The 26,392-nt window shown below is 25.4% G+C and overlaps 1 protein-coding gene across 1 annotated transcript in view; it reads right to left on the reverse strand.

The window, feature by feature from the left end:
* LOC145843324 (dedicator of cytokinesis protein 7-like) overlaps positions 1-26,392 on the reverse strand; it is a 105,016-nt gene that overhangs the window by 3,469 nt on the left and 75,155 nt on the right. The window contains exons 29-41 of the mRNA XM_082950786.1: positions 24,452-24,613; positions 24,018-24,168; positions 15,314-15,445; positions 11,179-11,384; positions 10,105-10,254; positions 9,105-9,266; positions 7,789-7,965; positions 6,668-6,784; positions 5,234-5,377; positions 4,739-4,870; positions 4,257-4,277; positions 1,211-1,336; positions 466-632 (exon numbers count right to left, since the gene is read on the reverse strand). Coding sequence (XP_082806912.1) covers positions 466-632; positions 1,211-1,336; positions 4,257-4,277; positions 4,739-4,870; positions 5,234-5,377; positions 6,668-6,784; positions 7,789-7,965; positions 9,105-9,266; positions 10,105-10,254; positions 11,179-11,384; positions 15,314-15,445; positions 24,018-24,168; positions 24,452-24,613 — 1,847 coding nt within the window. The remainder of the gene's footprint in view (positions 1-465; positions 633-1,210; positions 1,337-4,256; positions 4,278-4,738; positions 4,871-5,233; positions 5,378-6,667; positions 6,785-7,788; positions 7,966-9,104; positions 9,267-10,104; positions 10,255-11,178; positions 11,385-15,313; positions 15,446-24,017; positions 24,169-24,451; positions 24,614-26,392) is intronic.

The raw sequence follows: 26,392 nt of genomic DNA on the forward strand, positions 1-26,392 counted from the left end.
AACTTTTGGTTTTTATTAAAACATCTATATTTATCAACTTAAATATCTAATAAATCTCAAAAACAAATTAAATGAAATGAAAAAAGCGTTATAAACTGTCATTTTTGTTAAACTTTACATTTAGTCTTAAAATCGAAGTTAATATAAAAAAATAATTAACAAATTATACTTGAAGAAAAACCTACTGCAAATTGTTGTTCATAAATTTACAATATTAATAATTTTACCTATTAATAAACTATCTTATAACTTAAGAAGCAATTGATTATAAGTACAATTAAAAATAATAGTTAATACACGCAGATAATTTATGAAAACTTATCATTGTAATTAAGAAATTCATTTTATTTTACTGAACTATCAAATATTTTTTAATATTTTTCTTTGTAATCATAAAAGCAAGGATTAACAAATGTTAATTGTATGTTTATTTTAATTTAGTAGAATATTTTATGTTTAACTGACCTATCAAAATAAGTCTTTTTATGTTTTTCTTCATAGTCATGGAAATAAGGTTCGACAAATGTTATTTGTATGTGCGCTTTTTCACCATCTAACTTATTTTGATCGACATCCCCAGAATCTTTTAATATTATCACATTTTCTTCTCCAAAACATTTACTGTAGAAATTCTGTTTAAAAACTGTTTATTTTACTCAATTTTATGGTCATTAGAATAATATGTACTTATATATTTGAATGTAAATGTATATATGCTTTTTACTGTATAAATTCTGTAAAAAGTTGGTTTATTTTTTTCATTAAAAAACTTAATGAGTTAGGTACAACTACTCGTTTATTTAAGAAGCAAAATTACTTTTCTTCTTTAAGTTTTTAAGTACTAACAAACTTTTCTAATAGTTTTTAAAGTTTATCATGTAGATAAATGAAATAATAAATTCTAAAAAAAATATTTTGTAGTTTTTAGTCTAAAAATTTAGTTTGATAAATTTGTAACTTCTTAGGTGAAAAACAAAAATGTCAACTTATTGTTTTATGTGTATTATAATAAATTAAGTTTTGCTTCTTAAAAAAAGAGGTTTTGAACTTTAATCATAAAAAAAATTATAAACATAAGTAACGTTCTATACAGTTAAAGGAATCTAACTTTGTTAATCTTATTATTAAAAAACAACAAATATATTTAAATCTAATTTAATCCATACAATAACAAAACTAGTAGATATTATATTTACAAATGGAAACAAACGTGTAATCTTTGTGAAATTTCGTGCAGTTTGGTCCAGGCGGTTTCTTTGTAAATAAACTGTTTGTTATCCAAATCTCCGAATTTACTTCCGTAAAATGCAACTCTGAAATAAGTGCCAAACATTCTCTTTGACGCCTGAAGAAAATATATTTATTATGAAGTAGTTGATTAATAATAACTTGATAAATTAAATTTCCAAGGTTAAAAAAAATAAATTAATTTGTTTAACTACTTTTAATAACTCTAGGATATATATTTTGAAACAAAAACAAGTTAAAAATATTTTTAAATATTATCTTTGAAACCTGGAAAGTTTCAGTTTTAATAAAAATTTTCTTAAGCCTGAAAATTGTATCTAAAAAAAACTGTGATAACTACACTTATAATAAGACACATGATATTTTCATAACATAATTAAAAACCAGTTTGTGTAATAATTAGTGATCTATCGGATGGTCGCATGATGATTTTTTGGGTCCTGCCGGAACCCAATTTAAAAATATTGTTCGGACCTGGTCGGATATAAAAAGATATTAGTTGAACTTAATGGTAATTTTGAAACTTATACTAGATATTTTGGGAATATTTGAAACTTGCACTAGACATTCTGGAATTCTTAGTGTTGAGCAAAATAAGTCTTAGGTGTATCTAAGTGCAGTTTTGAAACTTAAACAGGGTTGCCACAGATCAAGCTGAGAAAAACTTCTTGACTTTTTACTAAAATTATCCTGACTTTTCTAAATCAAACTCTTAACTTAATCTTATTCTGAAATACATAATCTAACACTTAAAACTATATAAAGCTTTCAATCTAATTTTAATACAGTTTAGAACAACAGTTTTTTGCTAAATTCAATCATCAAACTTCCATTACATCACTTGAACCATTGTATGATTGACGTATTTGCAATAAACAACTCTATCAGCAAAATACGTGTATTATTAACTTATAAACACAGCTTGTCTGAAAAAAGACACAACTTTTTAGCATTTCCTAACATAAATGTATCTAAATAAAAAAAAAAACGATATATAAGGAACTTTTACGATTAAAACTTTTAATTAATAACGAACTTTCACAACTTAAACCTTCAAACAATAACAAACTTTTACAACAACAAACTTAAAAGAATAGAGAACTTAATCAAACACTGTTTTTTTTTTATTATATGTACTAAAATTTATTTTCTCCGTTTCTTTTTTAGCACTTAAACCACTTTATCTAACGAAGACATGGTCTCCTTCATCTGGTCTGCATCCCGCTTCAATTTATTGGCAGTTAAAACCATTTGCCTCATTTTATTAAAACTTTTCTCATCTGCTGCCCCTACACTTGTAGAAGAGAATCTTTCTCTAAATCTAGCCACAATTTGTGGGCTTCATTTCTTTTCTACTTGCAACTCATATATTTTTACCTCCAATTTTGCTGCCTCAATTATTTACTTAAACAAAAAACACTTTGATTCTAAAATTATGCCAATTGAACTTCTGTGTATATATCACAGTTTCACTATGGAAGTGTCATTGCTACAGATCATCAATACTAAAATCTTACAAAACTGCTTGTTCAAGTAGGGTAGTTGTTCAATAAAGTGATATAAAAATTTTGCACTTTTATAAAGGATATTTTATTAATCGTACCAGATGAAGGCATTAGAAATTAAACAATTTTGTAAATTTCTAGGAAAATGTTGCAATTTTAATCTGATTTTAAAGGATTTTTGATTATTTTTTACCATTTGCAGGCTTTGGAAAATAAGGAATTTTGTAATTCTAAACTAACAAATCTGACTTTTTTTTTAAATTTTGTCAAATTTCTTGACTGTTCCTGACTTTAATAAAATAAAAACGTTTTTTTTCCTGACTTTTGTAATTTTTTTAAGTTTTCCCTGACTTTTCCTGACCTTGTGGCAACCCTGCTTAAACTATTGTGGAAAAATTTCCGGGGGAAATTTTGAGAGTTTTATAGTATCCGGCCGGATATTAATTTTATGGATCCGGTGGATCACTAATTGACATAAAACATCGAGTAGGGTACATTTTACATTAGTTTTCAAAATTAAACAGTAATTAAAATCCTTAATAAAAGTTATAATTATACCTTTGAACAGTTACAATTAGTTAAAGCTTAGATTTTTAAATTTCAACTTTACCCTTTCAATCAAGACCTTTATCATAAAATAAATAAACACATCAATTTACAAAGTACTAAGTACATCAATGTTTATTTAAGTGTACTTGAAATATATAATGAACACATATATGTTTTAAAATAGTAATAATGATTCATCGTTTTATTTTATTCATTTGATTCACTTTAACTAAGGAATTCAAAGAAAAGATAAAATAAAACAAAGTATATATTTTTGAAACTTGTATATTTAAACAAGACTCATGCCTTAGAAAGTTTTGTTAAATTTTCTTTAACAAATTAAACATTTGCAAAATTGAAAGATATTATCCTAAAAAATAAAATATATTTTGTATAAATAATATAAAACTCACCAAAAAGAATGCAGAAATTGAAGTTGAATTTTTCGTTTGATTTTTGTAAAAATAAAATAATGTTAATTTGGTAAAACTTAAGACGATTTTTATTTATTTTACAAATTTAGACAGGTTGTTGAAATTTTTTTTAATAATTGTTGATGAAAAACAAAAATTAATTATTTTCTATGTCGTAACACAAAATTTTAATAAAAGAAAAACTAGTTTTATAATCTGAATAAAATTTTAAAAAGAAAAATTAAATATGTTTCTTTAAACCTTAATGAAAAAAATATTGTAGCTTATTTTAAACTTTAGTTTAGTATTTAACGAATAATAAATAACTAAAGAATTGAGTTTCAATAAATGTAGTTTAAAAAATCAATAAACTCTTTTTATACAAAATACTAACAAAAAAAAAACGGTTTGAAAAACTCTAAATTTCTATTTAATTGTTCATTTAAAAGCATTATTTGATTATTTGATTATTTTGAAAAAGTTTATGTTGTTTATTATCAAAACATTAACTTTTTTTTCCTAAAATCAAATAAATTCTTACCTCAAGGTCTTCATGGGCGCTCTGAATAAAAATATGCAGATTTGTAAAATTATGACAGACATAAAAAAAAAGTCAAATTTTACTGGCATGCCTAATTCAAAAAAGTTTAAATCTTTTTGATAGTAAAAAAAAACATGCACAGTTATTTAATGTTTTATAAAACTATTTAAAGTTTATAGAATATTTTCAGTGAAACACAAAATTCAATAGTTAGACAGTATTTATAAAAAGCAAATAATCTTTTAAATTGAACATGCGTTTATATTAAAAGTTTACAATGTACAACTAAAATAGTTTTGATTTAGAATCTTTTCAATTACTTGATGTTTTTTTAACTATAATAATGATAAATTAATATATGCTTCTAGCATATACAAATTTATACATACAAACACATAACAACTTTCAGTAAAGATACACTTAAATGTTTTATAATAATATCATATTATAAACAAATTATTAATAACGATGCAAATACGAACCTTTGTGTTAATTTGCTTGAAACTATTTGCTAATTTCTTGTACAATTCAGTGAGTTTATCAAATTTTTTCTGATGTAGATGAACTTTTTTGATATGTTCAGAAACCATACCAACTAATTCGTACAATCCTCCCTAACAAATATGATTGAAGTATTTTACAACAAATTACTATACACAAATGTATATAATCCACCAACAATTAGTTGAAATATTCTACAAATAAAAGTAAAATCATAAACAGTTTTACATAATTTATACTGGATAAACACAACTACTTGAAAAAATGTTATAAAAACAGATTAAAGTTTTTATGAGGACTTATAATTCAATAATGCTGATGACATTTAAAACAATAAAAAACAGAGTTAAGGACTTCAGAAATTAATTAGTAAGACAGAAATCCTTAAATAACAGTAAAGATTAAAAACTACAAAAATCATCTACTGTAGTTAAGGATGTTAAATATTTTTTATTTATGTACAAAATAGTTCTTACCTCATGAAAACAGCTTATACTGTTTTCAAGTAATTCTAATAATCCTTTGATTGTGAAGTTCTTGTTAGCAGACATTTCAGTAAATGACGAATTGACAATGTCATCGTTGATAACTGATTCTTCCAATATATTTGATGTGATTTCCTGTAAAAATAAATAAAAAATTGATAATTTAACATGTCATTATTAGTAACTGATTCTTCTAATATGTTTGGTGTGACTTCCTATAAAAAATAAAACTATTATTTAACATATCATCGTTGATAACTTATTCTTCTAATATATTTGATGTGATTTCCTATAAAAAAAAAAAATAAACTAATAAGTATAATCGTTTATAATTGATTTTTCCAAAATATGTGATTTTTATTAAAAATAAATAAAAATCAAATACTAACAGTATATTTTCGTAAAAATATGTAACTTTATTTTAAACTGAAAAAAAAAACAATTGATAAGTATTTAGTAGCAAAAAAGACAATGTATTAATTTCTCTAAAAGTAGTAATTATAAAAGGACTTTGCTTAACTGGGCCAGATATAAAAGTTGTTAATAAAATAGATTGATAATTTAACTTTAACAAAAAAACATATCACAACCATTGCAACATTTTTATAAATTAATTTACTATAGAATAGAGCCTACAAGTATTTTAAGTTTTTTTTTTGTGAGGGCAAAACTGTATTTAATTTAAGAAAAAGTTTATATAATAAATTATGTGCAAGTAAACACAGTATAAATAAATTAGTGCTCACTTTTTTAATTATTTACATTTATAAAGTTTAACTAAATCATCTTACCAATTTGAAATGTAGCATATCAAGAGTTATAATAATTAAAATTATATATTTTAGTTTCAAGCTGTAAAACACAGTGTGAACTTTTGGTTTATCATAAATATTATTATTTTTAGTTTTTGATTTATATAAGTATATTTATTTTAATTTATATATTTCAAACTAATCAATTTGTAGAAAACTAACTTTGAAAGCTGCACAATGGTCTGGTAAATATTTTTCCCCTTTTTCCTTATAATTTATACAAACAAAACATTTAAAATAACGTACTAATGAGTACTTATATAAAGTAAACAAACAAAAAAGTCTCTAGTAAATAAGTATATATTTAGAAAAAAAAAAAAGATACTAAGTTTAGAAAAATAAATTCAAAACTTGATAAAAGAGTACCTAAAATGTTCCATTAAAAGTTTATGTCATGCTTTAAAAAATAAGAGCTTAAACTATAGCCATAATCTGAATAAAAAGAGCCAACAAAATTCACAGTAAAAAAATGATAAGTTTCATTTAATTTGTTACCTAATCTTAATCAAACTTGAATTATGCACAAAAATACTGCTGTTTACAAAATTAAATCGAAATTTATGTAACCAACATTTTAAAATTTAAATCATTTAAATAAAAAACTAATACTTACTTGAAAACCAGCGCAACCGGTCGGCAAATATTCTTTGTATTCAAGAAGGGCGAGAAATTCAGAAACCAATCCACTACAGTGTAAATAACACATTCCAGCCTCTACATAGTTGTTTCTCTGATATATATACAAAAATTTTATATCATAGTTTCTACAATTTACAACATAACGAAGTGGAATACTGTTGTAACTTTTTATCCGTTTTATAAATTTTGAACTAGGTTTAAATATTTTGAGTAAGTTAAGGAAATATTGTTTATAAAATTTAAGAATTTTTTATTTTCAGAAGCAACGATAACTTGTACTAAGATTTTAACAAAAAACTAGAATTTTTCCACGCTAATTTATGTTTTACACTAAATAACTTCAGAAAAGTTAAGCACAAAAAAAACATTTAGCCGCACATAATTAACAGTTGCACTCAAAAGATGCAGGCTTTGTGACGTAATAATTACTCATCAGAAAAATATTGAGAAGTAATTAAAACCGATGTTGATCAAATGTTATGTTTTCAAACTTCTATGACCTAGTTCATATGCAACTAAAACTTACATTGACCGAATTCATATGCAATCATAATATTTTATCAATTGTCTTGATTAGTGTTATAAATTGTATAGTTTTTTATAAGAGCAAATAAAAATATAACGTTTAATCAACATTTTTATAAACATAAATACTAAAGTTGATACAACTTTGTTTTAAAGTCGTATAAAGTTGTATAATGTTTTTTAGTTGTACAAGTAAAGCAAAAAAAAAAAAAAAACGACAACTAAATGTCATAACATTTTTCTTTATTTATAACACAAAGTTTTTTAAACCCGAACACCATAAACCAAATATAAACAAAAAATAAAAAAAGAGCAAAAGCAAGAAACATTTCAATTAATTTTTTTTTTTCTAGAAACAACAAAACTAAAGTGGCAAGACTTTTGCCAATATTTTTTTTACACCAATCCAATTCACTTTAATGTATTATGACGTAACTAGACAGACACCTATTTAATGTTATTGTTCAATACTTAATATTTTGTTACGTAATACGATATTATGACGTCAAAATCTGTTTATCATATTATGACGTCACACATCTGTTTATCATATTATGACGTCACACTCACCTGCTTGTGCTGGTCGGCCATGTTGTGGAGCCACGTGAGTCTCAAGTTGGGGGATTTTTTGTACCCACTTGCGATCCTGTGCATGAGATCGATCAGCATCTCGGGATCGTCCTTGTGTTGACGCATCTTCATCGTGTCTACCAAGATCACGTCTAAGTTGGTGACTAAGTCGCGCATCTGTGAAAATGTTATTTAATTAGTATCACAAAATACTATTTGTATATTTTGTGTTGGCGCATTTTCATCGTGTCTACTAATATGACGTCAAGATTTGTAACGAGATCTCTCATCTGTGATTAAAATACTAAATAATATCATTAGTAAGATCATCTTCATCGTGTCTACTAATATGACGTCTAAGTTTGTAACGAGATCACGCATCTAAAAATAAATATTTTTGTTTATTAACCTTCATCGTGTCTACTAATATGACGTCGAGATTTATCACAAGATCTCTCATCTAAGAAAAAAAAAAATTCTTTATAGTCATTTATTTTCATGTGTCTCTAAAAATCTCGATGTCTACTAAAATCACGTCAATATTTGTAACGAGATCGCGCATCTAAGAACAATATCAAGTACATTTACTTATTATTTATTTATTTATTTATTAAGTTATATTATAGTATATTTTAAGTTGCGCATCTTCATCGTGTCTACCAGGATCACGTCAGAATAAAAATAAAATAATTCTTTATAGTTATTTATTTTCATGTGTCTACAATATGACATCGAGATTTGTCACGATATTTCTCATCTGTTAACAAAAAGTATTTTATTAAAAGAATTTGTATCAGTGTTGACCAATAAGACATCTAGCTTTCTCATCTATAAAGATTTTATGATCAAAATTAACAAGATTAATTTATTTTTTTTACTAGGAAGACATCGAGATTTGTTACTAACTCTCTCATCTAGAAGTAAATTACATTACAATAAAATTAATTACAACTATTCATTTTCATCGTGTCTACTAGTATGACGTCTAAGTTTGTCACCAAATCATATGTGAACAAACTATATATTATTATTTATTCTAGCTAGATAATACGGTGCATAAAATATAAGCTACTCAAGTAGTGTAATGAAATAGGTGACAGTTTAAAATAAGAGTTGAGATCATACTTACATAGTTCAAGAATAGGGGAGTAAATAACTTAATAGACAATAATAATTTTATACAAGGTGTATTAAAACATTTGGAGTATTGAGGCTTAAATTAAAAAAGTGTTTATGGCTAACTATGAAATGAAAGTAGAAAACATAATTCTCACTTTTCCAGAAAATATTATATAAAATAATAGAAAATAAATTACTTGTTCTGCGAATACTTCGTTTCCATTGTCGGCTTCCTTCTGACTGTACACAATCAGAGTTTTGAGGGAGTCCCTCAAAAGTTCCTCGTTGAAATCAATTTTGTCGACGCAAACTTGCTGCGACATCGACATCGTTATCTGCATACGAATGCGCGAGAATGGCTGTAAAATTAATAATAAATATTTACTTATAAACGTTATTAGTTGTTATAAACTTGCTGCGACATGGACATCGTTATTTGCATGCGAATGCGCGAGAATGGCTGAAAGAAATTACATTTTAACAAATCAATGTACATGTAATTAGTTGTTATAAACTTGCTGCGACATGGACATCGTTATTTGCATGCGAATGCGCGAGAATGGCTGAAAGAAATTACATTTTAACAAATCAATGTACATGTAATTAGTTGTTATAAACTTGCTGGCGAATTGACATAGTTATTTGCATGCGAATGCGCGAGAATGGCTGAAAGAAATTACATTTTAACAAATAAACATACATGTAATTAGTTGTTATAAACTTGCTGCGACATGGACATCGTTATTTGCATGCGAATGCGCGAGAATGGCTGAAAGAAATTACATTTTAACAAATCAATGTACATGTAATTAGTTGTTATAAACTTGCTGGCGAATTGACATAGTTATTTGCTTACTAGTGTGGGAAAAAAGGTTTTAAATCAATATTTTATTTATTATTGTAATATTTACATTCATTTATTAAATACTTTAATAATTAGTATCATAAAGTTGCTGAGATATTGACATTATTATATTCATAAAGCTTACGGCTGTGTAAAAGTTTAAATACTTTTTGAAGCTAAGTTGAAAAAATTAAAACCAAACAGTCTACATTTTTCTTTCAACAGATTTACTTTAAAACCAACAATCTTAAATAGGTTTATGATCGTTCGGGTAAGTCTTATTTTTTATTATCATATATTGATACACTACTATAATACACAAATATTTTCAAATATGTAATAAAAAAACTAACATATTTAAGTAGCTGATTGTGTCTCATCAGCAAATAAAGAGAGGCAGAAGCGTTGTGCCTAATTATTGATGATTTTGAAGAACATTTATCCAGTAGTTGGCAGCAGATATCTCTGACGTCACAACCGTCTTCCAATAAGAACTCGGAATACTGTGGTATAAATATACTATAATTTATGTAAATTAATAATATTATTTTATAAGTATGTTTATTATTTATTAGTAATAATTATCAAATAGTTGGCAGCAGATATCTCTTACATCGCAACCGTCTTCCAATAAGAACTCGGAATACTGTGATATGTACAATATATATAATAGTATTATATTATAAGTAGGTTAACATTACTTTGTTACATTTATCCAAAAGTTGACAGCATATATCTTTAACACCAAATACGTCATCTAACAAGAACTAAGTAAGTATATTAGTTATAGCTCGCAACCATCTTCGAGGAAAAACATATATACAATATATTTTGACTTATATTTATTTATCATCTGTACCTGATAAACTGATCTGTTCTGTTTGACAGAGTTGTCAAACAATTGTTTCAGAAAAACCGTAGTGCTTTAACAATATATACAGTATGTATTTTTTATTATCATCTACATATATAACAGTATGAACAATTCGAAATACAGACAAAAAAGCAAAATACACTTTTTAAAATATATTTCACTGTATGAAGTCGAGTACTTAATTTAAGTGTAACAAAAGATTTTTTGTAAACTATCTATAAATCATGAACATAACATAGTATCTTCTAACAACATTTTATCACATTGTAGTAAGTCAATATTAAAAACTATTATATTTTAATGTATTCTGCCACACATTTTTATGATTATAATAAGAATCTCATAAATAAAAAACTAACTTTAGTAATAAGTATTCTCTGTAGTTGAAAAGCTTCTTAGTAGAATAATATAAATAATACAATTAAAATACTAACCTTAGTAATAAGTATTCTCTGTAGTTGGAAAACTTTTTTAGTATAATTAGTAAAATACAACTTACATATAATCATAGTCTGTATATAACAATATAAATAAAAACAATTAAAATACTAACCTTAGTAATAAGTAATCTCTGTAGTTGAAAAGCTTCCTTCTGAACTTCAACTGATTGTCTTTTACCCAACAAGTGCAACAAAACCTTCATGGAACTCTGAAGAACGAAATAGTTGTTGGCGTCTGTTCTGTCTAGTTGACCCATTTGACCCTCGGATAAACTGTCCACGACCAATCGTATGATGTCCAAGTTTATTTGGGACGTTTCTGTGAAAAGTTTAAAATAAAATCTAGTTATATAAATCTGATAAAGGTTGAACCACTAGTTTGATTATGTTCAGGTATATATGTGATGATTTTATCAAAATAATTATACAAATTAAATATTGTTTTCCGATTAAATTTCTACTACTAGTTAATATGTTTACTAGATGTTACCATAAGTTAATTTGGGTTGTTTCTGTTAAATTAAACTTTATGTATATCACAAATTAATATTTTTGTCTGATAAAGTGTTTACTACTAGCTTGATAATGTGTATGGATATGGAATGTTTCTGAGAAAATAATATTAATAAGTTAAATTTTTACATACAACTAAGTATTTTTTATCTGATTAACTATCAACCACTAGTTTTATTAATTTGTAGGTTGATTCGAGACGTTTCTGTTGAAATAAAAACAAAGATAGCCTTTTGTAAGTACTAGTTTACTAATATATATATTTGCCAGTCTAATAAACAACTTGAGGTTTTTGCGACGTTTATTTAAGACTAACAAATACTTTGATTCAATCTTTAAACACACAAACACGCCACTGAAAACGTAAATACAAAAACTGTTTTATTACAGGTTATTTTACTATGTTATGCAAGCTATTTATTAATAACTTACTGCTAATAAAAAGAGTACTAGCAGATTAGAGTAAATGATAATTAATTTGTTTTATTCATAAAAACACTACTAACTTTTTGGAACTACTAACTACTAATAAACCACTGAACATTTTTATCTCAACAGAAGCAGTGTAAAAGTTCAAGTGTAAAAGTTTAAGTTACATTTTTTAAATTTTACCTTTAGGTGAGCTTTATGTATGGACAAAGTGATTTGATTATTAAAAATCTCCAGTCTTTTTCAGTAAATGATTTATAGTTAAAATAATATAATATAAACAACTTTTATGAATTTTTTTCGCAATCATCTCAACTATTTTTAAATAAAAGCTTGATTTAGTTAGTAATTTTAAATGTTTTTCGTTTTTTCTGTCAACTGAAGTTAGAAATGTAAGCTGTATGGCATGTCATGACCTCACAAATAATTATATAAAAACAATGAAATTTATTGAGTGAAATGAAACTTATTTTTATTATAAACATGTTTTGTTGTGTTTAAATATTAGTGACGTCACTTAGTATTTCAGGTTTTATTCTATTTCTATGGAATTTTTTTTTTTAGAAATTTTAGCACATAAATAACAACATTGAATTGATACTTTTATGCAAAAATATTTTTTTATAAGAATATTAACTAAATATAAACCTTTTATGCTTCTGAGTCGAGCGAGATGCTTTTTTAAAATTATTTTAATTAATCGAAAATTAAACAAAAAGTTTAAAAATACAATTTTGTATTTTAAAACAGTCAACATTTTATTTTCAATTCAGTTTACAACAAATAATCTGTTTATAAGACTTAAATTTATGGTAATTTTGTTAATATACTTTGATATATATGAATGATTAAATGGCTATTAAAATAAAATAGTTAAAACTTTAACACATTTGTTTTTGACTAGCACAATGTAAAAAATATTATTTTAAACTTTATTAAATAATCATACGCTTTACAATTCATAATTCTTTAATATAAGTAGGTATTTTAAATTTTTATAATTAATAATTTAGGCGAAACAGCTATTGCCCTAAAAATTAGTGACTTAAAAATAGAGAAAGTTACAAAATTGTCATATTGCAAGTTGATTTATACAAATAAGTTTTTTTTTTCTCTGTAAGTAAAAATTAGTGACGTCACTAAGTATTTCAGAATTTTTTATTTTTACAAATTATTTTCAAACGAGTTTTTTTGCGGATAAATAGCTTCTTAGCTTATGTTAAACCAAGCTTTTATTTGCAGGTAGACGTAGGTAAGTTTATTGACAACAACCTTCAAATTTCTATACTTAAATATATGATTTTAGTAAACTAAACCTAAAATATAAAATATGAACACAAATATGTAAAAAATCAAACTATATTTTTTACCAATGAAAGCAAACTTACCAATAGTATGCTTTCAAGTATTATATCGTCATAGATATAGGAATAAATAACTAGTAATAAACTCTTAATTCCTAGCCATAGTTACATGGTTTACAAAAATAAACAGTTATAGTACTTATTAGGTTGTAAGTGAAAACAAACACCCTTAAGAACAATCTTAATAAGGGTTTAAGTATATTTATCGAACCAGTATTAAACTACCAAGATGTCTATAAGGTATAGTTCATAACAGGCTTTCACAAAGGTGGCCCTTTTTGGGTCCATCTTACCAAATCAAGTAGCTATAAGCTGCAAAGGGGCCAAAGAGGGGCGTGACTAGTAAAAGACCATAAAGGGCATACACTTCACGGGGTCCGATTGTAATCTTACGGTGATTCCCCTAACATTTGCCGAGTTAGCAAAATTTTAAAAAACTTTTTTTTTACTTTTTAATTAATTTACTCCTTATCCGAAACCCTTATTAGAAACTTATCAAAAAACAAACTTTATATAACTAAAAATAAATAAAAATAGAACAAAAAACTTTGTTATTTTGCTGACTAAACACCGTTACCTTACAACAAGACTCTATTTTGCGAGATTATTAAACTAGATATTCATCAGTTTGTAACAGGGTTGCCACTGAATTTTGGCTTATTTTCTCCAGGTTTTTGAAATTTTCTTCCAGATTTTTAGAGTACTTGTTTTTGAGTCTAGTTTTAGTTAAAACTAAAGTTTTAGGTAAAAAACATTGAATAGATCAGTGGTTGGCACGGTGACACTAGTGTACATGAATTTTTTTTAGGGTGCACGAGACTTTTGGGGTGCATGAAACTTATTTTGGGGTACATAATTTTTTTTTTCGTGCAGAAACTAAATTAAAGTTTTTTAAATCTTTCTACATATAAGACATATTCGACCTTGATATCTTATTGACCATTATGTTGTTAATAAAACGACCACTTTTGCACTCTCCTAGTTCTATTCTGTTATATTATGTAAAATTTCTTTCACTGGGGTAGTGACAATTATTAAATTAATCTAGTTAGTATTTTAGACCTGGGTGATACGAGTAAAATATTGTTGTAAAAATTAGATCATCGATATTAAAAGTTTATTGAAATGGATAGGGTAAAGTGGTTATTTTAAAGTTAGCGTGTAAAAATTAAAGGAGTTTTACCGAATTATTAGTAAAAAAAAACGATTAAAAGTGTTTACATATTCTTAAACACTAGCGGCGCGAGAGAATGCAAATTGGGGTGCACAGAATTTTAATTTTGTGATTTAAGGTTCACGGATTCGAAATAGCGTGCCGACTACTAAAATAGATACTTTAAAGCTACTTTAAAATGTGAACTTAGTAAAAAAGATTTGATGATGACAAATTTTTTTATGTATTTGGTAGATTTTTTGTGATAAATCAAAATTTTTCTACTTATCTTATGAAATTTTTTTTAAATTCCAGGTTTTTTTAAGTTTTTAGGAAGTAGTTATTTTTTCAGTTTTTCTGTAAAATTAGCGTTTATGAAAATGAGTTTGGGCAACCCTTGTCTATATCCTCAATATTTAACTAATGTAATCAAATATTAGCTTTATTGAACATTGCAACTTAATACAGAATCGTCACTATTTGAAACGATAAAAAAATTTTAAGGACCAACAACTATCCTAAGTTACATCAAGATAAGTTGAGTTTGTCTGAGTTTATAACAAATTAAAAATATTAGCATGATCCAAAAATAAAGAAAATACTGTTAATCAACCCGTATTCCTATAAGTACTAAAATAATAACAAAAAGAAAATTAATATAACAAAACTTACAAAAAAAAATTTAAATTATAGCCACAAAATCTACCCTCAGATTTAGAAAAAGTATTTAAACTAGCCTGAGTCAGACTGAGTTTTTCAAAAACTTCAGTCTTATTACGTCATACTAACCAGTGTTAAACATCCTTGACAACGGATTATCTTCAACCACGTGATTCAAGTTCCCGCCATTTTCAACTTTTTGCTTCCATTCTGTCTTCTTGTTCCAACGAAGTCCGTCCCTTCCCAAGGTGTTACTTCCACCTAAAAAATATTATTATTATTTAGTAATATTAAGTTATTTTAATATTATTTATTATTCTATAAATATTCATTCTACTATACACTAATTTGGTGATGCCTCTTGTAGAAATAAGAAAAAAAAAATCAAATAGGAAGTAACAGAATATGTTAAAATAATAACATTTAATAAAGATAAAACGCTTTTTTATAATCAGACACGGAGTATATTTTATCTAATTAATTGCTTCAACTTTTAAAAAATAATACAATTAAGAATAACTATAAACAAATGTAATATAAAAAAGTCAATTTTTTTGAGGCTTTGTGCGTACCTCATCAATGTCTCTACTGTAGTTCACCTATAAGGCAATTCTATCTATTTGGTATACGAACTAATTCGTTTAAACGGAGCTTTCATGGCGAACAAAAATTTATCTTATTTTCAGGTTTTTGTAATGCGATTGATATAAAAGATCATAATCGCATTTCAAATTTACAAAATGTCTACCATTTATGGAATTATCGTTTGGAATTAACTTTTTTTATAAAGTTAAACTTGAAACTAAAAATTGTGGTTTCACGACCTATGACGTCATTAAAAACTTTTCGTGCTGGTAACTGGAAAAATACATAAAACCAACGAAAAATAAATGAGAATGAAAATCATTCAAAAATTGTTTAAATTTACGGCTTTCTGCATAGAAAAATAATTATCTAACTAAAGATAACGACAATTTCAAAGAAAGATATGAAAAATATACTGACAAATTTAAGACGATTAAACTCAGTTGTAAGGACTTTTTTTATGAAATCAGTTTTGCCGACCCTAGTGGTAATTTAAAACTTAAATAATATTTATTTCATAATATAAGCATCGTAAATCGTATAGTGTTCTGTATAGGAAAACATATAACAAACTGATTTGAAATATTTGTCATGTGATTACAATAATTTGGATATGATCTAGTAAATGATGCGTCAGTAATAAAAAGTTTGACGCAATTCAAATTCTGCTGGACGGTACCATACTAGTATTACTTGGATGTGATTATAACATATGATATCAATATTTATATTACAAGTGCTTGAAAGAGTTCGATAAATTACATGTACGTCATTAGAAAGTATTCTAGAAAAATTTTTCAACAAAATTTAGTTGCTATTCAGTTGCTATTAATTACAAGTTGCAATAAAAACTTTTACTGAAAAAAATAATATTTTTGAGGCTATATTGATAAACATAAAATTTTAATTTTATTTCAACAAACATTTAAAACCCATGCTACTTATTTAAAGAAACTCCGAAGCCTGAAATTTTTTGAACTGTTACAATTTATTAATCATTAAATTTTAAAAAGTGAAATAATTTCACAGAAAACTCATATACTTCAACATTTAACAAGTAATGTTTTTTTTGTAAATTGTTAAAATCTAAAATACAAATGAAATTTTTGTAACCTTTGTTATACGAAACGTAACTAATTCTTATCAACGACCAACTGATATTAAACTTTTTGGTTACCTACAAAATTTAACAATAAAATAAAAAACATATAATTCAAAAATAAGCTAATGGTATTTGATTTAAGTTGCATAAAGTTTATTTCTACAAGTAATAATTAAAAACTTCAAAAGAAAACTTTTAAGAATTGCTGAATACTACATGAGAACCTTTCTATAGATTTCTTATTTTACTTATAGATTACTATTCTTGGTGAAACCTTATGGATTACGACGTTCTTTTTTGTTAGAAACAACTAATACTTTAGAAGCAAGTTTTAAATTTTTTAAATAAAAAACTATATATGTGATATATTTGTATTGTAAGTACACTTTGCAATGTGTTTCTATCGATTTCATATCGTATTTAGTTCTATACTTATGTTTTAAAAATTGAAGTAGGAAAAGATACGTCCAGAAAAGTTTCTGATAAAATTTAATTAAGTTTCTCATAAAAGAACTCCTACCTTTAAACTATAGCATGTAACTTTTATTTCCTGCATTTTAGTTATACTGCACTAAGCTTTGTAAAACATACTCATATGGTAAATAAATAACATGCCGATCATCAAAAACACTTTATATTTTTTATAATTTTAATAAAATGCCGCACTAGCTATAAAGCATGTCGCAAATCGAAATTTTTGATTGGCGGACAGCTTTAGATCTTACTCCGAAATAAAGTAAATTACGTCACTCACGTCAAATATTACGTAATCATCATCTTACCTAATACAGTCACCTCTCGTAAATCTACGAGCTTTAGTTTAGTTACGCAAAAAATACTAAAATAGTCAAAAAAAATCTTCTAAAATCTACAAAAAACCTCTCGTTAAATTACGTACTTTTGCTGCGGACACAAAACGACACGTGTTGCAAAGCTAAACAGTGAAAAAGTAAAACTTTCAATGCATTACAGTCAAAAAAAAGTGTTTTTTATTTATAGCAGAGGTTTGGATTTACTGAATAAGTTTTTTGTTCGCCGTAAAAGAGGAAAAAATCCTTTGTGGCTTTAGCACTTGAAAAATTTAAGAGCTAAAAAGTATGCGTAAAATCAATTAGCGAAGATAGAAAATAAACCAATACACTTACAACCTAAAAAAAGTGATCAAGTAAGTCACAATCTAAAATAAGAAAGCATGCTTATTATAAAAATGGTTCAATCAACCTGGCCTGGGTATATGTGTGTTTGATACGCGCGAGTAAATCAGTCACTGACGCATTCGAAATGTTGTGCATAAGATTTATTTAAATTTCAATGTCCAAATGTATCTGAATATTCAGTGAAAGTTACCAGTAAAAATATATGAGGTCACTACAATGTATTTGTGCAAAATAAAATTGATGAAAAATTTTGTTTATCCGCTGTTTTAGTCGCGGGTTTTAACGAAAAAAGTTTTTTATTTTTATCACAATTAATATTAAATATATTCATATAAGTACATTCAGCGAGCAATTTTCAAAGATTAAATGGACGGTTATTATTATTTGTATTTTTCAATGAAAGCACCAAAACTTGACCAACTTAATAGAAAAACACAAATTAGGTATACAAAAAAAAAAGATCATTTTGTAAAACAACACACAACTTGAAGTAAAAAAACTGAATCCCTTTGTGAAGTATAAAGACTATAATAAATAAACGATCGTTTATATTATATTTTTCATTGTGTGCGCAGCCTTAACACTATCAAACATCAAATACATAGTAATACAATATTTCTGTTCGCATAAGATCACAGCAGTATTTATACTTTTTGGAATCAGAAATATATTAACTAACTGTAAATGACGTAATTTCATACTTTTTATAATATTTTCAAATTTTATAATTTGGAACATTCAGTATAATTTGTTTATCAATAAAGTTTTTACTAAACTAATTTGTTCATCTCATAAATAAGATAATTATCAATACCATTATCAACAAAAAGTTAAAACTTAAAATGCATGCTGATAATAAGCGTTTATGACTATCAATTAGTTTTTCTAACAACTTCATTTATATTTACTCAAATTAAATAAACAATTCTTCAAATTATTTAACAAAATATTAATATTATCACAGACATATATATATTATTACAAATTTCAGTTTTATAATAAGTTATTTTTAAATAGTTTCATTTTTATCATAACTTATTCAAGAAAACAAATTTTAAACTTATTATACTAATATCATTAGTTTTACCTGGTCAGATAAAAAATATTTTAGGACTTTTAATCTCAAGTTACGTAAAGATTTTTCAACAAAACTTTTATTCTAGTTTTTAAATTGCTCTCAAATTAGACTTGTCAACCTAAATAGTCAAATTTCAGGTTTTTCCAAGATCCAAGGTTTTCTGACCACACTGATAAATCGAAAGATTTTTTTTTAAATTGTTAAATATTTCCGATAATTAACTTTTTCATTTTTTATTCTGACTTCACAACCAATAAAGCTAAATAAACAATTCTTTATATTATATAACCAACTGTTATAATCTATAGAAACATATATTATTTACATATTTCATCTATGATCTGATAAAATTGCTCGCGTGCTGCATTGTTTAAAAAAACACCTTTGAGGGCCGCATTTATTTCAAAAAATTTCTAGTAGTCTGTATAAAAATTTTATCTAAGATCAAAAAATGATAAATTAAGCAATATTAGAGCACTAATAAATAATGTTTTTTGAATTAAGAGCCTAACTGTGAGTTTTTATTAGAAAATCTTAAACTTTTGTTGTTATTAAAATGTATATTTTAGGCTGAAAAGGAGCTCGCGGGCCGCTCCGTTTTTTACTTTGAGGGCCGCATTTGGCCCGCTGGCCGCAGTTTGCCGACCCTTGAGTTAAAAAGTTGTACTTTTATCACAACTTATCAAAGAAGATAATTTTTAAATTATGTACATTAGCTTCGCCACTTTTAAAACAAAACTGTGTCCGTTTTGTGTATCTAAACAAAGTAATATTTTTATAAATAAATATATAAAAATATTTACATTCAAATTCATTTTTTGAAAGCAAATTAAGAGCATTTTAATAAATTTTCCAACAAAAGTGAGAAAATTAAAACGTTTTTATGACAAAATTATAGTATTTTAACTGTATATATAATGACTAAGTTTTTATTTCTACTGTAACTTAATTAAAGTAATAGTTAGAAGTCAATTTAACTTAGATTCTGATCATTACTATAATTCAATAGTAGTAGTAATCAGAATATATGTTATTTATTAACAGATTAATATTTAGTGTTATGGTGCGTTTTTTAACGCATTTAAATTAATTTCTATATCGTACTCGGAAAAGGATTGAGCTCTTAAGGTAGTATTGTGCAAGTATTTATATATTTATTAAGTAAATAAATGGATAAAAGATGTATGACGTCATTAATTAATTTTCGTACAAAAATGTTGAATTTTATAGAATTTAATAGTTTGGTAGTCACAAGTTGTACAAGACAACTTGATGATTATTATTAATCATATTATCTTGCCCTTTACATTGTGAGATTAAAATATAAAACGGTAGTCATTCAGAAACAACAATTAACTAAAACCAAACATTTATAATTTTTAATAAATATTTACTTAGTTATTTGTCTTAACTAAAAAAGATTTCTCAATTTACTGAAATGTAAAAAGCTTATTTAAAAAGAAATAAATTAAACATTTTATTTACAACCAGGTTTCGGTGACAAAAATATTGCGACCTCTTCGAGTAAAATAAAGTAGTAATCTGAAATTTGATATCTTGAAGAGGATTTGATATTGTCGGTGAGAATATTTAAAGGACACCTTTTTAAGCACAAATTGTTGTGAAAAAACATATATGACATCACTAATGAATTTTCATACTAAATTTTGAACTTTAAAACTTGTTGCAATTTGTATGTAGAAATATTTTCTTTTCAGCGAATTTCTCACTACTGTCTAATTAACTAGTTCATTGTCCCTTATCCGACCCTGTTAATCTTATACCTCGCTTATCCGGCCCGCTTACCTTATCCCTCGCTAATCCGTCAATTCTTCATTTAGTATGATGAACTTTTTAAATATCAGAAACGTATATACACATTGTATCTTCTATTTTCACTTTAATTCAATTTTTCAACACTTATTTAATTAACTTTTATTTATTGACATGTATCCACTAACGAAAATAGTATGAACATATTTATATGTTGTACTGAGTGTCTTCTGCATATTATTTAAATTTAGTTCCGACTTCAAATATTTGTATTTTCAAAATTATTCAATGTCAAATTCAACTTTGAAAGTCAATTAAGAACATTTAAATAATAAATGTTAAGCTTTTAAGTTTAAAGAAGAAGTATAAACAGTAATAACACACTTATTTTACATAATTTAATGATAATCAGAATCTTAGTTGAAAGAGTTTTATTTAAATTTATAGTTTGATTTGTTAAAGTGCGTTTTGATCACGCATACAAATTATGTTAATATCGGAAGAGGATTAGACACTGGTAACAAACTGTTAAAGTATGTATTTATTCGTTTTTTAAGCAAAAACAAAAAGTGTAAAAAACATATGACGTCATTAATTAATTTTCGAACAAAAATGTTGAATTTTATAAGTTTTAATACTTTGGTAGTTACAAGTTGTACAAGACAACTTGATGAATTTCAATATATTATTATTAATTATATTGTTTTGCTTTTTACATTGAGAGATTAAAATATAAAACTGTTCTCATTAACATTCAAGATTTAATTAATACAAAACGTTTATACTTTCTAACAAACATATTCAAAAGTTTCATGCATAACTTTTTCTAATAATTGACCTTTTTCAAATTACTTAACAACAACTAAAAAAATCTGCGCATTTTCTATAAACTATTGACACCATAGTAAACATAACAATTATACATAATTCACCTAAAAGAGGTCCGAACAAAAAAAGTTCGTTAAAATATAATAACAACAACTTGCAAAATATTTAATTGAAAAAGACACACGTTCCTCTAACAATATATAAATACTTCAAATAATTGAAGAAAAATGTGAATTTTATGAAAATATACAAGTTATAATTTTATGTCAACAAAATAATACTAATAAAAACTAATGGATATGGCTAACAATTTGCATATTTTTAACTATAGTTTATATCAGCGGTTCTTGACCTTATTTTATATTTTATCCCTTTTTGGAAGATTGTTACCAAATTTATCTCAAATATATAAACTAGTGTTTAATTTTGAGGAAAAAAACTAGATAGTTTGAACTTTAGCTTAAAAATTATTTTAAATAATAAAATTTAAAGAGCTAATTTATTTTAAAAACAATTACAGTTAAATACTAACTTATAGTTAAAAAAGGTAATAATCACTAATTTACATATCTTCAGGGTTGCCACTCATTTTTAAAAAATTTTTCAAGGTTTTCCAAATTTCTTTCAGGTTTTTAAAAGTACACACTTTTGGGTCTATTTCTAGTTTAAAATTAGGTTTAAGGTATTAAACTGTGTTAAATAGTATAAAAATATTGAAAACATACTGTAAAGCTACATTAATTACGTTTTTTTTTAATTTTGATGATGACAAAAGTTTTCTATTTATATGATAGATTTTTTGAGTCAAATCGAAATTTTACTACTGAACAAGTGAAAATTGTTAAAATTCCTGATTTTTCCTGGTTTTTTCAAAATTTCCTTAATTCCAGGTTTTTACAGGATTCCAGGTAAAGTGGCAACCCTGCAGCTTGTAGTAAAGAAAATTTACCCCCTAAGGGACTTACCCCAGGTTAAGAACCGCTGGTTTATATGAAAAAAAAACATATTTCACAATTCCGTGGAACTGTATTAAATTTTTTAATTTAGAAAAACATATGCAAGTAATGTGCACATTTTATCTGTATAAACTTGTTTATTTTAAACTTGTTCGAACAAACTCTTTTTAAACTAACTATCTTTATAAAATCCTCCGGACAAGATAAAAAATAAAACTTTGTGCAATTTAGGTACATTAACTAAAAAGAACTTTTTCAAAAAAGAACTCTAGCTTTTCAAGTATTCACAGTCAAAATTAGCTTTAGAAAAAACATCTCAACAAACAACAACTAACTTTTTGTATATAAACCATAAATGCGAACAACTAAAACAATAAGTTAAACTTAATACGGTTTTTGTTTAAAAAGTAGCCAGTAGGTTAGGGTACTGTAGGTACAAAAATCGTAGTTTGTTGCTGGGCGTTGTTGAAACGCCTTCAAATTTATATTATGTTGGGTAGAGGTTTAAGTTTCATGTACTACGTGGAAATGTATAATTGTATTTATACTTTTTTTAAGCAATAAATGTTGATTAAAAAAATATGACGTCACTACAAAACTTTCGTGAAAAATTTTGAAAATTTACAAACTTTGATAATTTAGCTTTAGTAACTACAATTAGTATGGAAGATTATATTTAAAAAAAATTTAGGCTTATAAATTTTATTTTCTTCCTATTTTACTTCAGCAATTGAAAATGGAACTTTCTTTAAATGAAAAGCGAAACAAAAAACAAGTATAAAATATTTTAACTAGCAGCAATTTTGGAAAGTTTTGTTTAGCAGAGCGTTAGTAAAAAAATTCTTAAACATAGCAGTTATACAGCTCAAAACTTTTTACTTTTAATTTATAATGCACTGTTTTATCCACTTATAACTCAAAATACAACAGTGCAAACCACAAATATTTGTACAAAAACTTACAATATATATATACATAGAATTAATCAATTCTTACGTCATATTGTTTATTGTAAAACTTTTGCATCTCTGTTTACCGAAGTGCTTTTTATTTTAAATTTGAACAAGCTGAAGATTAAAGACAATCGTTTTTGTTTTTATGAAACATATGTACTAGTATTTTTAAAAATCCCATTATACTAATAAATTATTTAGAGCCCTTCAAGTGGGTTCTGTAGAAAGTGATTGAGTTTAAACAACCACCATACTTTCTATATATATATGTAAGATATATATAATATTTATATATATGTACAATATTTACCCTGTTGCCTTCTTTTCAATAATGCATACCCGACAATATTTCACCCCTATAACTCACACAAATAGTACAAATAAAAACTACATAAACCAACCCTGTTGTCTCCTCCTGAGTAACTCCTGCCTCGCGCTATTCTCTCCCCTGATGACTCCCTCCAACCTGCTTCTTTTGAATCCTCCTCCTCCCACGGTGGACCGCGTTACACTTCCCCTGCTGCTCAGTCCAACATTCAGTTCCTTTTTGTCCTGAAAAAAAAAATTAAAACTGTAAAACATTATATGACCACTTTTCTCCTAACAAATAAGTTCTCTCTTGGCATGAACATAAAAACTGATTCAATAAACATAAAGTTTTACTTATGAACTTCTTTTAGGTGAGAAATTAATTATTGTTGTTAGCTAAAAAAAATTATAATTCACAGTACATATTTAACAAACTACCATTAGACATTTATCTGAAACAAACCAACCTTTATTATAAAAGTAATAACTTTTATTTATTATTATTAAACATTTTACACAAACAAACCTTCATTTCAAATTGCGACACCGAGTGGTAGACGACTTGCAAAATAGCCACTAGGTGGTGGTAGGGAAGAGAAATCCACCACGTTTTCAGTTCGCTCGCGTCCGTGCTCCTAATAAGCCAATAAAAACACGCCAGTAGATCCGACGTAGACTCCTGAGTCATCTGGAAATATGTTTATATTTATTATGTTTATTTATTTTAATAAATACACGCTAATAAGCCTGATGTAAACTTCATAGTCGTCTGAAAAGTTTAATTAGATTTTTATACAGTATTTTGTATTTCTTCTTATTAATCAGTATAAACATGCTTAAAGTCCGATATAAGTGTAAATAAACAATCATATAAGTAAACTAGTTAATTTTACCGATTTTGTTTGCTATTTAAAACTTATTAAGACATTCTTACTTTTGATAAAAAACAGCAGATAAGTTCTGTTCTTACATTGTATGTTTAACTATTAAAAAAAAATTACAATTCAACATTTTTATATGTTTCTTTTACTTTAAACGAACATGCTTATGTATACAAAGTTAACTTTTAAGCAAAAATTTTACAAAATAAATCTTACTTAATATTGCTAATTAATGTTGATAAATTTTAATTATTTAGATGACAATTAAATCGAACTTGTTTTACTTATTTTTTCAAGAAAAACATCATAGCAAATTTATATTTTTAAAATTTATATTTAGCATTCGTATAATGTTTATTTTTGATAAAATAAATAAAACTATCTAGATCGAATTGTCATTTAACATATATATTTTTTTTAATAAATACTTTTTACTTAAACTGTAGTTGAATCTATCTCACTAAAACTTGGTAAGGTAATGACATTAAAAAAGTTAAAAAAATTATTCATTTTGTGACTTATTTTTAGTTGGAAAATTTCTACAAAATATTTTTTTTTAAATACCATTTTAAATTCAGCCTAGAATTAAAAACTACATAAGTATTTTTCTTATAATCATAATGTACAAAAGATCTAACCACAGAAAAGTTGCAAATCCTTAATAGAAACCAAACATATAAACCCAACAAAAGTTTAATACTTTACAATATTTGTTTTAGAGAAACAAGCTATTTGTTTTAATGTGCTTTTCATCCAAATAATCACAACAAACTATTAAAAGTGCTTAGTTTGATTCTTAGTAAAAATAAAATGAATGTTTTGAAGTTAACTCTTTAAAGTTAAACTTAAGCGTTTTTTAAGAAAGATCCGAGCGTAACAAGTTCACTAGAATATATGTTAATAACAAATAAAACATTTATCTTTCTTTATTACACTAACACATGTTTCTGTGTGTTAACAGGTTAACACACTTCAACGGAGCTATGAAAATCAAGAAACTACATAGCTCCGTTGAAGTGTGTTAACCCGTTAAGACAAAGAAACGTGTGTTAGTGTAATAAAAAAAGAGTACTGTTTAATTTGTCATTACTGTTTTGAAGTTGGCTATTTTTGTTATTTTAAAATGCTGCTGTTAGATACTTATAATCAACAAAAATTTGATACAAAGATTTCATCAAATTGAAAATGGTATTTATCTTTATAAAGTTTACTGTACATAAAACACCAATTTTTACTCATGCATTTTAGTTATAAAAAAATTTGGTCATTAATACTTTATTTTTAAAAAAGTACTTTTAATAAAAAACTATGTTGAGTTTGTTTTATACAAAAGTATCATTTAAATATTAATTGCAATGCATTGGTTATTTATACAATTTTTGATTTATTTATTATCTAAACTAATAATTTTATTAATTAATACACAAATTATTATCTATTTTATTGATAATGAAATCTTTATGTTAAGTTAGTATTTTGCATCAAAAGTTATTATTAGAATAATAATTTCAACGCATCTGTTATTTACACACATATATTTTGTATAATACTAAAATAAAAAACTTTTTATGTTATAAATTAGTATA

Source organism: Thalia democratica, chromosome 8 (genome assembly GCF_965202585.1).
Source record: "Thalia democratica chromosome 8, ktThaDemo2.hap1.1, whole genome shotgun sequence".
NCBI lineage: Eukaryota > Metazoa > Chordata > Thaliacea > Salpida > Salpidae > Thalia > Thalia democratica.